This window comes from Bos indicus, chromosome 28 (genome assembly GCF_029378745.1).
Source record: "Bos indicus isolate NIAB-ARS_2022 breed Sahiwal x Tharparkar chromosome 28, NIAB-ARS_B.indTharparkar_mat_pri_1.0, whole genome shotgun sequence".
NCBI classification, from domain to species: Eukaryota; Metazoa; Chordata; class Mammalia; order Artiodactyla; family Bovidae; genus Bos; species Bos indicus.
Window position 1 is genome coordinate 10,382,496 of NC_091787.1, and position 15,778 is coordinate 10,398,273.

Genomic DNA, 15,778 nt, shown 5'->3' on the forward strand with positions numbered 1-15,778 from the left:
ATTAAAAAAAAATACAATATCAACAAAACAAAATTAGAAAATCTATTTAAAAAAAAAGCATCAATTCTTTGGTGCTTAGCTTTCTTTATAGTCCAACTCTCACATCCCTACATGACCACTGGAAAAACCATAGCCTTGACTAGATGGACCTTTGTTGGCAAAGTAATGTCTTTGCTTTTTAATATGCTGTCTAGGTTGGTCATAACTTTCCTTCCAAGGAGTAAACGTCTTTTAATTTCATGGCTGCAGTCACCATCTGCAGTGATTTCGGAGCCCCCGCCCCCCAAAATAAAGTCAGCCACTGTTTCCCCATATATTTGCCATGAACTGATGGGACCGGATGCCATGATCTTAGTTTTCTGAATGTTGATCTTTAAGCCAACTTTTTCACTCTCCTCTTTCACTTTCATGAAGAGGCTCTTTAGTTCTTCGCTTTCTGCCATAAGGGTGGTGTCATCTGCATATTTGAGGTTTTTGAGAGTACATAAATGCTGCATCTGCTGAAATACATCATCTCAGCCCCTTACCAGGCAGTTAATTTCAAAGAATTTAAAAAATTAACATAATTAATGGGGTTTCCCTTCTTTATTTAATAGTGGAAAGATTAACCCTGCCACACATTAAAATGTTTGTTTCTTCATTTCTCATTGCTGTTGTTTTGATTTAGTTTCTTGTTAACTTTTAACTTAGTTTTTGATTTCATATCTTATTTATGTTAATTATGCATTACCCTTCTTAAGCTATACCAACAGTGATATTGAAGGGAATGGGACAGATGAGTTTCAGCAGGATTTTAGCAACTACTTCAAAATTTTTATTTATATGTATATTTTTGATGCTTAGATCTAGGAAACTCTAGGAAAGAAAACAGACAAAATTCTCTTCAAAGATCAAAAGCAGCTATCAGTGAATGAAAACCTTTGAAAATGTTGTCTCCAACGTTCTTTTTTTTTTCTTTGCATTACATGTAAAGAAATGTATAGCTTAGTTGTGTTTTGTGTTTACACATTTCAGGCTCTGTAGCACAATTTGGCTCTTCTTTCTCACATTCCCCGTGCAAAGAGTCACCTGCACCTCGGAACTCGGGGATTGTGGGGTGGGGACTTTGCTCACTGAGATCCCTGGAGGACTTGGGGGATGCTTAGCCATTATCTCATTTTACAGAAGAAGTTTAAGGTGAAAGAAGGCACTTACCCAGAGCCCACATTTACTGAAATACAATGCAAAGGGCAAATACTGGTCTTCTGATCCTCACATTGAAGACCCTATATGCGAGACAGCAAAAGAGACAGATATAAAGAACAGACTTTTGGACTCTGTGGGAGAAGGTGAGGCTGGGATGATTTGAGAGAATAGCATTGAAACATGTATTTTATCATATGTGAACTAGATCACCAGCCCAGGTTCGATGCATGAGACAGGGCGCTAAGGACTGGTTCACTGGGATGACCCTTGAGGGATGGGATGGGGAGGGAGGTGGGAGGAGAGTCAGGATAGGGAACACATGTACACCCATGGCTGATTCATGTGAAATGTATGGCAAAACCCACCACAATATTATAAAGTAATTAGCCTCCAATTAAAAGAAAAAAAAAAGACTTAGTGTCTGTGGCTTGTTGTTTTTGCCTTGGGGTGACAGCTCTCATAAAGGTAAGAGTTCTGGAGTGATACTTTTGGTAATTCCATACTGAAAGGATTTTATATGAACGATCCTAAAATTTTTGATGTGTATTTTTTTCTTCCCAGGATTCATACCTGTGTGTAGCCTGGGAGTGGCTCAAGTGGGCAGGCTGAACTTTGGAAAGGATGTCAGCACCTTGAAATATTTCACCATCTGTGGCTTACAAGAGGGCTATGAACCATTTGCCGTTAACACAAATAGGGATATTACCATGTGGCTGAGCAAGAGGCTTCCTCAATTTCTCCAAGTTCCATCAAACCATGAACATATTGAGGTTTGCTTTTTCTTTAAAACTTGGACCATCAGCCAAAACCAGGAGTGGGAGTTCCTACTTAGACAATTACTGTCATTTACTTAAAATAATGGTTCTAATGTTCCATTATAGGCGAATCTAAGGATAGAATTACCCTCTGATTTTAGGTACTGTGTGAGAGGCTGATTAGACTGATTAACTGTGGTTGAGCCTGGAATAACTTTGTGGTTAATTTGCATTTAATTTATAGTTGGTCCTCTGCTTCTGCGGATTCAACCAACCGTGGATTATGTAGTACCCTTGGTAGTGTTTCCCCTTGAAAATATCCACATCTTAGTGGATCCAAGCAGTTCAAACCTTCATTGTTCAGGGTCAACTGTATGCAATTCTTTTTTTAATATATATACATGTATTGGCAATGGCAGGCTCAATCTGAGTATATACAGTTGTAACGTGAATTTCCCAGATTGTCTTCTGAGTTAGCAGAACTGTAAGCATATCCTTACACAGCCATCCCTATGTTTAATGATCTCATTTATAAAATTATGCCATGAGTAGGCCATGTCTGGAGTTTTAAAGGTGTGATGCACTTTTAAAGGGGTTTTGGAATCAGGAAGTCAACAGTGCTGAGCATCTGAATGATTGCTTCTTCATTTGCTAGGTGACCAGAATAGATGGCACCATAGACAGTTCCCCGTGTTTAAAAGTCACTCAGAAGTCCTTTGGCTCTCAGAACAGCAGCACGGATATCATGTTTTATCGTCTGAGCATGCCCATCGAGTGTGCAGAGGTCTTCTCCAAGACTGCAGCTGGAGGGATCCCTGGCACCGGGCTCTTTGGGCCCAAGAATGATCTGGAGGATTATGATGTGGATTCAGACTTTGAGGTTCTCATGAAGACAGCTCACGGCCATCTGGTGCCAGATCGAGGAGATAGAGACAAAGAAGCTACAAAACCAGAGTTTAATAACCACAAGGATTATGCTCAGGAAAAACCCTCTCGTCTGAAACAGAGGTCATTGATATATGCAAAATGATTTTTAAAGCTTTTGTAATTTTAATTTTTTAAATGATTTTAAATATGTAGTTATTCTGTGGGGTCACAGGAGAGGGCAGTAGAGGGTAAGGGATGTCCAAAGTCAATTTTTTCCACCTCTTCTTCCTTCTTTATGTACCAGGGATTCCACAGAAGAATAAAGCAGCCTGTTTGCCCTCTGATTTGTTAGCACTCACAATCTATCTCAAGAGTTACTTTTCCTATGAGTTTTTTTCTACTGTGGCAAAACTAAAATTTGCCATCATAACCATTTTTAAGTGTACAGTTCAGTAGTGCTAAGTGTATTCACATAGTTGCAAAACAGATCTCTGGAACATTTTTAGTTTGCAAAATGGAAACTGTACCCCCATGTAACAGCATTCCCTTTCCAACCTGTGCCAACCCCTGCTCACCTCCATTTTTTGTTTCTATGAACTTGACTGCTTTAGATACTTCATGTAAATGAAGTCAGACAGTATTTGTCTTTCTGTGACTGACTTATGTAGCATATTGTCCTCAAGGGTCATATGTGTTGCAGCATATGTCAGACTTCACTTCCTTGTTAAGGCTGAACAATATTCCAGTGTGTGTATATACACCACATTTTTTAATGCATTCATCCACTGATGGCCATTTAGAGTGATTCCACCTCTTGGCTACTGTGATTCATGCTGTTATGAACATGGATGTGCAAATAGCTTTTCATGAACCTACTTTCAGTTCCTTTGGATATATACTCAAAAGTGGGATGCCTAGTGGTTCTGTATTTAAATTCTTGAGAAAAAAAATTATTGTACTCCATAATAGTTGTACCATTTTACAATTCCATCACCACTGTGCAAGGGTCTCAATTTCTCCATATCCTTGTCAACCATTGTTACTTTCTGGGTTTTTTGCTAGTAGCCATCCTAAACCGTGTGAAGTGATATCTCATTGTGGATTTCATTTCCATGTCCCTGATGATTAGTGATGTTGAACATCTTTTTATATGCTTCTTGGTCATTTGTATATCATGTTTAGAGAAATGTCTATTCAACTTCTTGGACATTTTTTTTTTCTTTGGGTGATTTGCTTTTTTGTTACTGATTTGTAGGAGTTCTTTATATATTCTAGATACTAAGCTATCTTTAGATATATGATTTGTAAGTACTTGCTCCCTAGAGTTAATTTTTAAGATGTTTCCATTTACAGCATTGGTTGAAGTATTCTATGTTTATATTCTAAATAGCATTTTTAGTATTTTATTTTTAATAGTATTTTTTAATGGAGAAGAAGGCAAATTGTTTTAGCATCCTTTCTTACAATAAATGCAAATTTCTCTGCCTCAGCACTATTGCCAGTGCTCTGGGTCATATAATTATTTATTGTAAGATAATTATTTATCTTACAATAATGCGCCTTGTGCATTGATAGGTGGTTAGCAGTGTCCCTGGCCTCCATGACTAGATGCCAGTGGCACACTCCACCAGTTGTTACAACCCCAAATATCTCCAGATATTGTCCGATACCCTCTTGGGGGTTAATCATACTGTTTGACAACCAGTCTACTAAGTTCATTATATGTTTATGTTTGAGATAGGCAAAACACTTTAAAGTTGCTTATTCCTAATCCTCTAATATATTTCAGGTTTTTGCTTCGAAGAACAAAGCCAGATTATAGCACCAGCCATTCTGCACGACTCACTGAAGATGTCCTTGCAGATGAGAGGGATGACTATGATTACTTGATGCAAACGTCCACGGTATGAGGTTCCCACTTTTGTCATTTATTTCTGTGTGTGATCATGCTTTGCATTTCAAACAGTTCACTTTGATTCAGATCAAACTCTGGTCTCCTGCATTGTAGGCTGATTCTTTACCATCTGAGCCACCAGGGTAGCCCACTATTTTACAAGTGTATTTTTAAAATAATTATTCACTTATATTTTAGGGACCAAAAAGTTGAAAGGCATGTATTTTCTGAGGTGATTGTTGTTGTTGTTCAGTCACTAAGTTCTGTCCGACTCTTTGTGACCCCATGGACTGCAGCACACCAGGTTTCCCCGTCCTTCACTATCACCCCGAGTTTGCTCAGACTCATCTCCATTGTGTTGGGGATACTTTCTAACCGTCTCATCCACCCTCTTCTCCTTTTACCTTCAATCTCTCCCAGCATCATGGTCTTTTCCACTGAGGCGGCTCTTCACATCAGGTGGCCAAAGTATTGGAGCTTCAGCTTCACCACCAGTCCTTCCAATGAATATTCAGAGTTGATTACCTTTGTGATTGACTGGTTTGATCTCCTTGCAGTCCAAGGGACTCTCAGTTTTCTCCAACACCACAATTCGAAGGCATCAGTTCTTTGATGCTCCGCCAAAGTTCAGTCATAATTGAACTTATGGTCCAGCTCTCACATCTGTACATGACTACTGGAAAAACCATAACCTTGATTATACGGAACTCTGTTAGCAAAGTGATGTCTCTGCTTTTTAATATGCTGTCTAAGTTGGTCAAAGCTTTCCTTCCAAGGAGCAAGCATCTTTTAATTGCATGGCTGCAGTCCCTGTCCGCAGTGATTTTGGAGCCCAAGAAAATAAAATCTTCCACCATTTCCACCTTTTCCCTTTCTATTTGCCTGAATGATGGGACTGGATGCCCTGTATTATGCAAGCTACTTGAGGAAAAATAGCACCTAAGGGCACCCTCAGTCCTGGTTTTGCTATCCTCTTTCTTGGCAACATTTTAATTTGCCACCTAAGTTTCCCAAGCACCTTCATCTCTGTGGTTTCCTTCATCTCAGTGATGTATCTACATGACCATTTATCATACTTTGTTAGACATCAAGTTGTGCTGTCTGCGATTTAAAAATTTTAAAAGACTCCTCATAAAATTTCAAATGGAAAAAAATACGTAGCTGTGTCCCTTGTAAAGTTCCCCGTGTTTGAACTTGACTTTCACATATTAGATCTGAACTATTTCAAAGTGATTTTAAGGGGTGATTTTAAGCATCTTATGTTAGTGATAGCTAAAGCAAAGCATATTTAGGGTATAAAACAATATGAAACAAGTCTAAAACAGGTATGAAAACTCTAGAGTAGATTAGTGTTCTTGAATAAGCTTGAAGAATTCAAAGCTTACCTGCCTAATGGACTGATGATTTTATTACGTAAACATAATATATATCTATATATAGATCTATATAGATATATATATACACACATACACACACATACATACATATATATATATATATATACACACACACACACATATACATCACCATACATTCATACTTGAAAGTATTTTTAATAAAAAGGTTCAGATCATCTTTGCTCAAGATAGTCTTTTCTCTTTTTCCCATTATTTCTGAAATAATTTCGGATCTCTGTTTCAAGACTTTTCTTATTTTGCCACCTCAGTCCTTTGTGCCTATGTTACTTTAATTAGGCGAAGTTACATTTCTTTTTACTGCTTTAAGCTTTGAGTTTTGTTGCTGTTGTTATAGCCTAATTGAATATACTATTATTTTATTTTTTGTTGAAGTATAGTTGATTTACAATGTTGTATTAATTTCAGATGTACAGCAAGGTGATTCAGTTATACATATATATATATTGTCTTTTTCAGATGCCTTTCCATTATAGGTTATTATAATATAAGTTCCTGTGCTATACAGTAGGACCTTGTTTTTTATGCATTCTATGTATAAAAGCTTCTTTCTGTTAACCTCAGCATCCTAGCCCATCCCTCTCCCAACCCTCTCCCCCGTGGTAAGCACCAGTCTGTTCTCTATGTCTGAGTTTCTGTTTTTGTTTCATGGATAGGTTCATTTGTATCATATTTTAGATTCCATGTATAAGTGATATCATAAAGTATTTTTCTTTTTCTTTCTGATTTATTTCACTGAGTATGATAATCTTTAGTTGCACTGATGTTGCTGTAAATAGGTCCAATGATTTTAAATAAAGACATGTCTTCTTAGGCAAGTTAAAGACATTGAAAGTCAAAGTTTTGTTTCTTTTTGCAAGACATGTCTTCTTAGGCAAGTTAAAGACATTGAAAGTCAAAGTTTTGTTTCTTTTTGCTTTGCCAATACTTGGTGTTGCTATCTCGACAGTACTATTACTCAGTGAGAATCTTTCCTGGACAAGAACCTGCCAATGTCTGGGTGGGCTGGATCACATCCGATTTCCATCAGTATGATACAGGCTTTGACTTGGACAGAGTTCGTACAGTGACCGTGACTCTGGGAGATGAAAAAGGAAAGGTGCACGAAAGGTTGGTTTTTCCTCCATTTTTTGTTACATAAATGATATCTAATAAAAATGTTGATAAACCTAGGCATCGTTTTCACTTGGATTTTTATACATAAAATAATATTCTGTTTATAGGAACAATATAACCAAACCATTAACGTCAGTATCCTTTTTATTATTCAAACAAGCCAGTGTGGAATCTGAGTATATTACATGTGCAAACTCATATAAAGTAAGAGCATTGCATCTTTTGGGGGTACTAACCATATGTTCCTTCAGGTGGCATTGGACATGACTAACAACTTAGGTTGTCATTACTTAGCCTTCGTTCCAGGAATTAAGAGACAGGTGAATGTGAGGCATTTAGCCTGTAGTCTGGTCTGTATCTTGGGAACTGGTTAGGTGGTGGGGAGAAAACCGTGAAGACAGTGTGGGCTAGTGGATTAGACCAGATGGACGCATTTGAACTCCAACTGAGGAGCAGTGGATTCTTTCCTCAGCTTTGCCATTGACTTGCTGTGTGGCTTTGGGTAAGTCAGTTACACTTTCTGTGCCATCCTTTCTCATTTGTAAAACAAACGAAACTCAAACCAAACCTTCAAAAAAGTGAAGAAGGCTATCTTCCTTGCAGAATAAGACAAGAGAAGACCTGGCCGGTTGCGTCTGCCCTTTGTGCCTATGCATCCTCTCTGATCTGCTGTGATGGCTCTCAAAGGAAGAGCCTCTCTCCCCCTAGAGTATTACTTTTCTACCTGTGTCATTATTTTTGGTGACCGGAAGCTCCCTCTCCTGCCTTCAGGTTGTAACACTTGAACCACAGTGAACTTAGCACTGGAGACAGTGGACTTAGCAAAAAATCCTCCAATGAAGAGTAGTGTACATCAGTAGGGGGGCCCAAACTACCTGTTTCCAGGCATATTCTGATGGATGTATATTGATTTTCATAGATGGGGACAGTGAAAGGAGATAACTCAGAATAGGGATGTGATAACATCAGCAGTCCTTTTTGGCACTAAAGACCAGTTTCATGGAAGATAATTTTACCACGGGCTAGGGGTAGGGGATGGTTTGGGAATGATTCAAACACATTATGTTTACTTGTGCATTTTGTTTCTTTTATTATTGCATCAGATCCGCCTCAGATCACCAGGCATTAGATCCCAGCGGTTGGGGCCCCCTGTTGTGTGACTGATGATTTTGGTGTAGGAAATACAGGCTAAGGAAGGTTGTTGAAACTTATGTAAAAAGGGCATAGAAACACAGCCAACTTTTGATTATTCAGAAACTGACTTTATCTCGGCCTGTTTACTCTTTTCTTACTGCTTGTCTGCGTTTGGCCTTTCTTCTAGCCTCATTCACACATGTGCTGTGTAGTGGCAGAGAAAGAAAACAAAGTAAAACTCAAAGAATTTAAGTTTGCTAACATCTCTGATAAAGGTTGTGGTGAGCTTGAAACTCAGGTGGGGTTTATTGTTAACATCATGGATCTGGTGCACATCCCAGCTTAAGTCTGTCTCTCATAACAGATCACCAGGAATTATCCAGGGGCTTAATTTTAGCCAAAGTTTACATCTGTTGAGTCATTGACGGCTCATGTAGAATTGGCCTAGGACTCTATAGTGTCTGGAAATGGATGCTTCTCATCTCAGAAAGGAGAAGGCAATGGCACCCCACTCCAGTACTCTTGCCTGGAAAATCCCATGGATGGAGGAGCCTGGTGGGCTACAGTCCATGGGGTCGCTAAGAATCTGGCACGACTGAGTGACTTCACTTTCACTTTTCACTTTCATGCATTGGAGAAGGAAATGGCAACCCACTCCAGTGTTCTTGCCTGGAGAATCCCAGGGACGGGGGAGCCTGGTGGGCTGCTGTCTATAGGGTCGCACAGAGTTGGACACGACTGAAGCGACTTAGCAGCAGCAGCAGCAGCAGCAGCATCTCAGAACAAGTGGTTTAAAATAAAAACTATGAGAATGAAAATTACCAGTTTGGATGATTATTACATACTTAAACTTTTTTGAACCTCAGAAAAACGTCCAGTTTGGTTTGAGTTTTTGGAGAGAAGGTGCAGGTCAGTTCTTAACCTTGGTTCCTGCCAGTTGACCTGTCTTCATTAGGTGTGAATTGAGAGACTGGAAGACCTGACTCAGAATGTCCACTAAGTCAGTGGAATTTTGCTCAGAATCATAGAATCAGGCCCATTGTGCACCTGTCCCATTTCAGCATGAGCTTGTTGCTTGCACAGCATAACTTAGGTTTAGTCTGCCAGACATCCATGCTTTCCACACTGTCCTTGCTTGTACAAAGATACATATGTCTTTTTGCAATTCAGCATCAAACGCAGCAATTGCTACATGGTGTGTGCGGGTGAGAGCCTGAGCCCGGGGCAAGGACGGAACAACAACGGCCTGGAGATTGGCTGCGTGGTGGATGCTGCCAGTGGGCTGCTCACCTTCACGGCCAACGGCAAGGAACTGAGCACCTATTATCAGGTGTGTGGTCACGGATGGCCTTGTGCCTCCACAGAAGAAACCTTTGTCCTCGTTAGAGAGGAAAACACATTTTGCAATACCAAAAAGTAAATTAGAAGTTGTAGGGTCTTCATGGTGGTCCAGTGGTTGAGACTCCATGCTGCCACTACAGGGGCACAGGATTGATCTCTGGGTGGGAAACTAGGTTCCCACATGCCATGTGGTGTGGCCAAAAAGATTAAAAAAAAAGCAAATTAGAAAGTAGAAAGACAGAAGACACAAATGATTTGATTCTGTATTTTTACTTCTCTTTGAATAATAACCGTGCCACAAGTCCTTCAGAGTGAGCAGTATATTTCTCCAAAAAATGTTCACACAGTCCTGAAATGAAATACTCCAAACAATTATTGAAAGAGAATATCCATATGAGAGGAAGGAAAAGTCTTTTTCTGTAAAAGTGTCCTTTAAGAGTTATGAAGAAAGTATATTTTCTTTGTGTTTCTTCCTTTATTAATATTATGAAATTTATTTGCTTGTTTAAGGTGGAACCAAGCACAAAATTATTTCCTGCAGTTTTTGCACAAGCTACAAGTCCTAATGTTTTTCAGTTTGAGTTGGGAAGAATAAAGGTAAGAAAGACCCATTCCTGTTATTATATTTGGGTTATTTTCCATTAGGAAATAGCATTTACTTCTTAAATGAATTCACTTCTTTATTAGTACTGATATTAATCATATAAATCACTCTCTAAGAAAATGTTGCCATGTTTGAAAATTCTGTAATTCTTGTTCAGGTCACTAGGGTAACATCATTAATTAGAAGGGGTTTTCTTTGGTCATCTTAAATAAATTATTCAATAAAACTAGGCTTACAGAGAACAAATATGCCACCTTATATACAAGTCAGTAATGATTGAACTCACAGGTGAGTTAGTGAATGGGATTGAAAGGCTGGAAATGTGCTACATACTGGTAAGTGCTAGAAGAGTGGCAGGTATTGAGTACTCTGGAAACATAACTGAGAAAATGGCTAAGTAGGATGGTGTGGATCAGGTGCAGCTGAAAGAGGAGGTGACATTTAGGTTGATTTTTAACAGCTGAACAGTAGATCTTAAGGTATGTTTGCTTGGAGAAGGCATTCTATACAGAAGGTGAAAGAATAAAAAATTGAAGGCATGAAAAATGCTGCGGGTTAAGGAATTCAGTGTTACTGTATCAAAGGATGCTTCTGGGATGTGGCCAGAGATTAATATGGATGGAAGGTAGACCAAGTTCAAGTTGAAACAGCTTTAACTGCCACACTAAGAAGTTGACATGTATTTCATAGACAGTGGCGATTCACTGGAAGTTTGAAAGAAGGGACTGAGTAAATCAAACCTGTTTTGGAAAAATATGTTGGTAGTAATATGGAAAACATCTGCTCTCATAAAAATGCGAGCAGGCAGTAATAATTAGATGTCACAATTTGATTCTATCCATGTGGGAGAAGAATGATAAGATTCATGAAAGTCATAGGGATAGAATGATACATGAGAAGATGTTTTAGGGGAGGAATTAATTGAGTTTGTCAATAAATTAGATAAATAGAATTTGTTGATGAACTGGATTCAGCACTTAAGGAGAAATGAAGAATTATTTATTTATTTATTTATTTATTTTTTGTGGAGGGGGAGATGTTTCTTTTTTTTAATTATAGTTTATTTACAATGTTGTGTTAGTTTCAAGTGTATAGCATAGCACAGTGATTCAGGTATACATATGCATATTCTTTTTGAGATTCTCTTTATAGGTTATTACAAAATATTGGGTACAGTTCCCTTGCTATGCAGTACATCATTATTAGTTATCTATTTTACATATGGTATTGGGTATATGTTAATCCCAAAAGGATTAATTTAAATAATTTTAGTTGGGCCAGACAATGCATACTAATGCATAACAACAAGCAAAAGAGCCTGTTGAAATTTGGGGAAAGGAATTTAGTTGAAATTTGCAGTTGTGCACATTGAGATGCTGGGCACAACTCACAGTGAAATTAATAGACGACTTGACCATGCTGGCTTGGTTACCTTGGACATGTTCCTTAAACCGTGTGAACTCAGTTTCTGCTTTTGTAAACTGAGATTCCAGCTGCCACAGAAAAGTCAATATAATATGGACTAAAGGAATCTGTGACTTTGGTTAAGTAGGAGGGCTTTAGTGACCTTTCAAAAAATTTCAATAAATTATGGAAGAAGCTATGTTATTCAGTTCAAGATTATTCAATTCATAGTATTCAAGTTTGAACATGAAGGAAAGGCAGCAAGTTTGGACAATTGAAAGAAAGTTAAAATTGGACAGAAAAGTGGTAGTTTCCCAGAACCCAGACTCTAATGTTGGTTTATTTGACATTTTCCATTTTTCGCTATAAATATCACATACTGGATGGATATGTCCAAAACTGGACTGTTGACCATCACTACCCGCCTCCTCCTGACCTGCCTAAGTCCTCCTGTTCTATCAGTTAATAACTCAGACCCCAAACCTTAGAGTCATCCTTGGCTTCCTTCCTTTGCATTCTGCATCCTAGTTCTATCCCCCAGCGAATCCTCCACCTGCTGACCATCAGTCCTGCCGGTCACCACGCTGTTTTCCATCAGCATCATTTCCCATCTGGATTTCTTCAGTAGCCTCTAATTCATCATCACCCATCTGTTTATCATAGAACCACCTGACTGACTGTCATTATTTTAAAATGAAAATCAGATCCTGTCACTTCACTGCTCAAAACCCTATTTCCCTGAATAAAATTCAGAGGTTTCATGAAGGTTCACAAGTTCTAAACCACCTGACATCCTGCTGCCCTCTGACTTCATTTTCTCCTAATCTCTCCTCTTTTAGCAGCCACACTGTCCTTTGATTCTTCCTCAGATTTGCCAGGCAAACTCCCTCCTTGGGTCCTTTGCATTCACAGATTCCTTTGCACAGAAGTTTCTTTCTCTGCATATCCACATGGTTCTTCTTTGGATTTGTCTTTAAATGTCTTCTCAGTGACACCTATTCTGATAATTCTGTTTATTATTGCTGTCCTGCATTCTGATTCTCTCATCCTCATTCTTTTTTCCCCTCCATGACTTTTTTTCCAATAAACTATTTAATTGATTATTTTGTTTGTTTTCTAGCTCTAATAAAAAATAGAAGCTGTATGAGGGTAGGAAGTTTGTTTTGTTCACTGATACATTCTCAGTATCTGATACAAGTGCCTCGTTTCTCTTCCCCATTCGCAGTAGAGAAGGTTCTAGAGGAGAGGGAGAGACCAAAGGTAACGCAGAAAGATGAATTCATCGTTTTATTGGTCCAGAAGAGGCAGGCAGGGTGGTATCATGGTCAAAAATGAATGAATAAGCTTTGGCAAAGTAGAGACTTTTCTTTCCCTGAGACCCAAGTGCAGGAATTGGAGAAAAAAATAAATAAATAAAAAGATAAAAAGGAATTGGGATGGCTGAAGGTGTATGTATTGGAGGTGGGGGAAGGTGGAGAAAGAAGCTGTATTGGTTCATACCTGGTTAATTCTCTTTTCTTATTTAGTAGTCATGTTTATCTGTTGAGCTGTCTCTGTTATATTTCTGGTTACTCAAACCTGGCAAACCTGATGATGAGTGAGGTAGTAAGTAGTTTAAGGATGAATGAGGCGGGTGACAAAGGACAGACAAGAAGAGAGGAAGAAAGCCAAGTGAATGTGACCCATCTTTCAGGACCTTTGGATCAAAGCAGCTAAAGCCTTGCCAGGTGTCCTGAGGACCTTGCTTTGTAAAGATGTAGAACAGATACATGGTTATACTTACTGCTCTTGCTTTCTCCGTGTAGCACTTAGTATGGGGGAGAAAAGATCCTCAAATTTTCTCTGCTGGTCCTTTCAGGAACAACTCAACCCAATTTGTGAGTTTTTGTATTGACTCTGCTCAACACACAGTGTATCTTTCATTATCTCTTTCCTGCACAGAACTCTAGTCATTACTTTTTTGACCCCAAGGAGTGTGTTATCCATTCATTCTTTTCTGCTTTCCCATTTCCTAGAATGTGATGCCTCTCTCAGCGGGATTATTCAAGAGTGAGCACAAAAATCCTGTGCCACAGTGTCCCCCACGTCTCCACGTGCAGTTTCTCTCACATGTCCTGTGGAGCAGAATGCCCAACCAGTTCTTGAAGGTAGACGTCTCTCGAATAAGTGAACGCCAGGGCTGGCTGGTGCAGTGCGTGGAGCCTCTGCAGTTCATGTCACTTCACATCCCAGAGGAAAACAGGTCAGGCCCAAACATCCCTTACTGTCCAGTGGGGACCTATCAAATTAGACCCTGGCCCAGGAGTTCAGGGGTGCTGCTGGGGAAACAAAATGGGCTTTATAAAATGCTAATATCATGTGGCAAGGCAGAAATTATTTTGCACTTTCCAAGTTTCAGTCTATATCTCAACTCCTTGCTTACTGAAAGAAAATGATTGTATTACTGCTAAAGGTGTGATTTAGTAGTCTGATTTCTTTCCTCATTCTTGTTTTGCTGATGAGAAAACAGCAAGTAAAAATTCAGACAGGTACAGCCACCATCTGAGTTAAGGCAGCAGAGTAAGAGAGTATCACAGAATTGTAAGATAGTAGAGAGGGAACCAGAGAAATCATTTCTAAGTGATTTCACTAATAACCTAGAGTGTAGGTACTCTGTGTTGCTACAATGAATGGATTTATATATTTTAATCATTAGCCAGGCTGAGGGGTGAGGTAACAGTCTTCTTGGGAGACGGAAGAGCCCAGATAAAATATGGGAATCCTCTACTACACTCAATCATACCTTTCCAAGAGCGAGGTGCTAGTAGCTGGGCCCAGCAGATGTGTGGTTTCCTGGAAGCCTAGGTGCTACACGGGTAGGTAATTACTCTATGAGTCAGAACGTGGGGTCTGGAATAAGTCAGCAGCATCACGTCACAGCGGCTTTTAACAGAATGCCTATGACCCGAAAAGGACACATACAGTGGATAAGTATGGACAGGATGACAGGGCATCTAAAGATAGTGACAAAGCCTAATGATAAAGAATCACAGATAATTGCTCATTGTCTGTTGTGTGCTAGGCTGGGTGCTGGGTGAATACTAATAAGCAAAGTGTATAACAGCCCCTCTCCTGATGAGATTAGATTACAGTCTCACCAAGGGCACCTTTGGAGATGAATGAGTAGTTCCTTGATTATGAATGTATCAAATCTCTACCTTTAATGCTATAGTGTTGTCCGTGAACAATCTATGTAATTTAAATAGTTTTGAAAACAGTACCTCTAAAGAAATTACGTGCTTTTAAAATAGACTCTCTTCTAAAAGGAATGACTTGACTTTAGGCATATTCTGGCCATATGTTAAAAGTTTAATTGCGCTGAAAGGTGATGATGTATGGCAGGAGCAAAATGATCTGATGTAAACTCGAGATTCCCAATAGAAACTTTCCTAAGTGAAAATGTCTCTGATAGTGTTTGTTTCATGAGCAGCACATACCTGGTGGAAATAGGGTGGCACTATTTGGGTGGCATATGTTTGGGTCTGTGAAGGACACATAAGTAGGCAATTATGTCAAAAGAATTATCCTTCCGTTTCACCTACTGACTGGTGAAATTGACTGACTTGTGACTATTATTAGGCTAATAGCTGATCCTAAAGTCAGAGACAAGTCAGCCTAAGGCAGAGTTTTCTGGCTTCTTGAAGCTGGTTAGCCAAACTGGAAAAGGAGATTCCGCATTTTCCAAAGAGTGTTAAAATTCTGAGAGGAGGGGAGTTCCCAGGCTCAACTTGAGACCCAGATATCTATTAATAAAAGTGATGCCCAGAATCTTGGGGTGACGGGGCATGAAGAAAGCTCCAAGCACTATTTTCAACATAAAATTATATCTGGAAGAAAATTTTTTTAATATCTAGAATTGATTAAAAAAAAAACTGTGCTGTCATCAAACATGCCATAAAAAAACTAATTTAAAAAAATTACTGTAGGGACTTCTTTGGCCATCCAGTGAAGTGAAGGGGCCACTTCATTGGGGGCCAGTGACGGGGTCACAGGTTATCTATCCCATCCCTGGTCCCGGAGCTAA

At 39.1% G+C, this 15,778-nt stretch overlaps 1 protein-coding gene across 3 annotated transcripts in view; it reads left to right on the forward strand.

Moving 5' to 3' along the window:
• Positions 1-15,778, forward strand: part of RYR2 (ryanodine receptor 2) — an 832,848-nt gene that overhangs the window by 555,252 nt on the left and 261,818 nt on the right. For all 3 annotated transcript variants that reach the window (XM_070781954.1, XM_070781952.1, XM_070781953.1), the window contains 7 exons: positions 1,747-1,955; positions 2,596-2,948; positions 4,597-4,711; positions 7,066-7,226; positions 9,537-9,696; positions 10,218-10,304; positions 13,731-13,957. In XM_070781954.1, the coding sequence (XP_070638055.1) occupies positions 1,747-1,955; positions 2,596-2,948; positions 4,597-4,711; positions 7,066-7,226; positions 9,537-9,696; positions 10,218-10,304; positions 13,731-13,957 (1,312 nt within the window). The remainder of the gene's footprint in view (positions 1-1,746; positions 1,956-2,595; positions 2,949-4,596; positions 4,712-7,065; positions 7,227-9,536; positions 9,697-10,217; positions 10,305-13,730; positions 13,958-15,778) is intronic.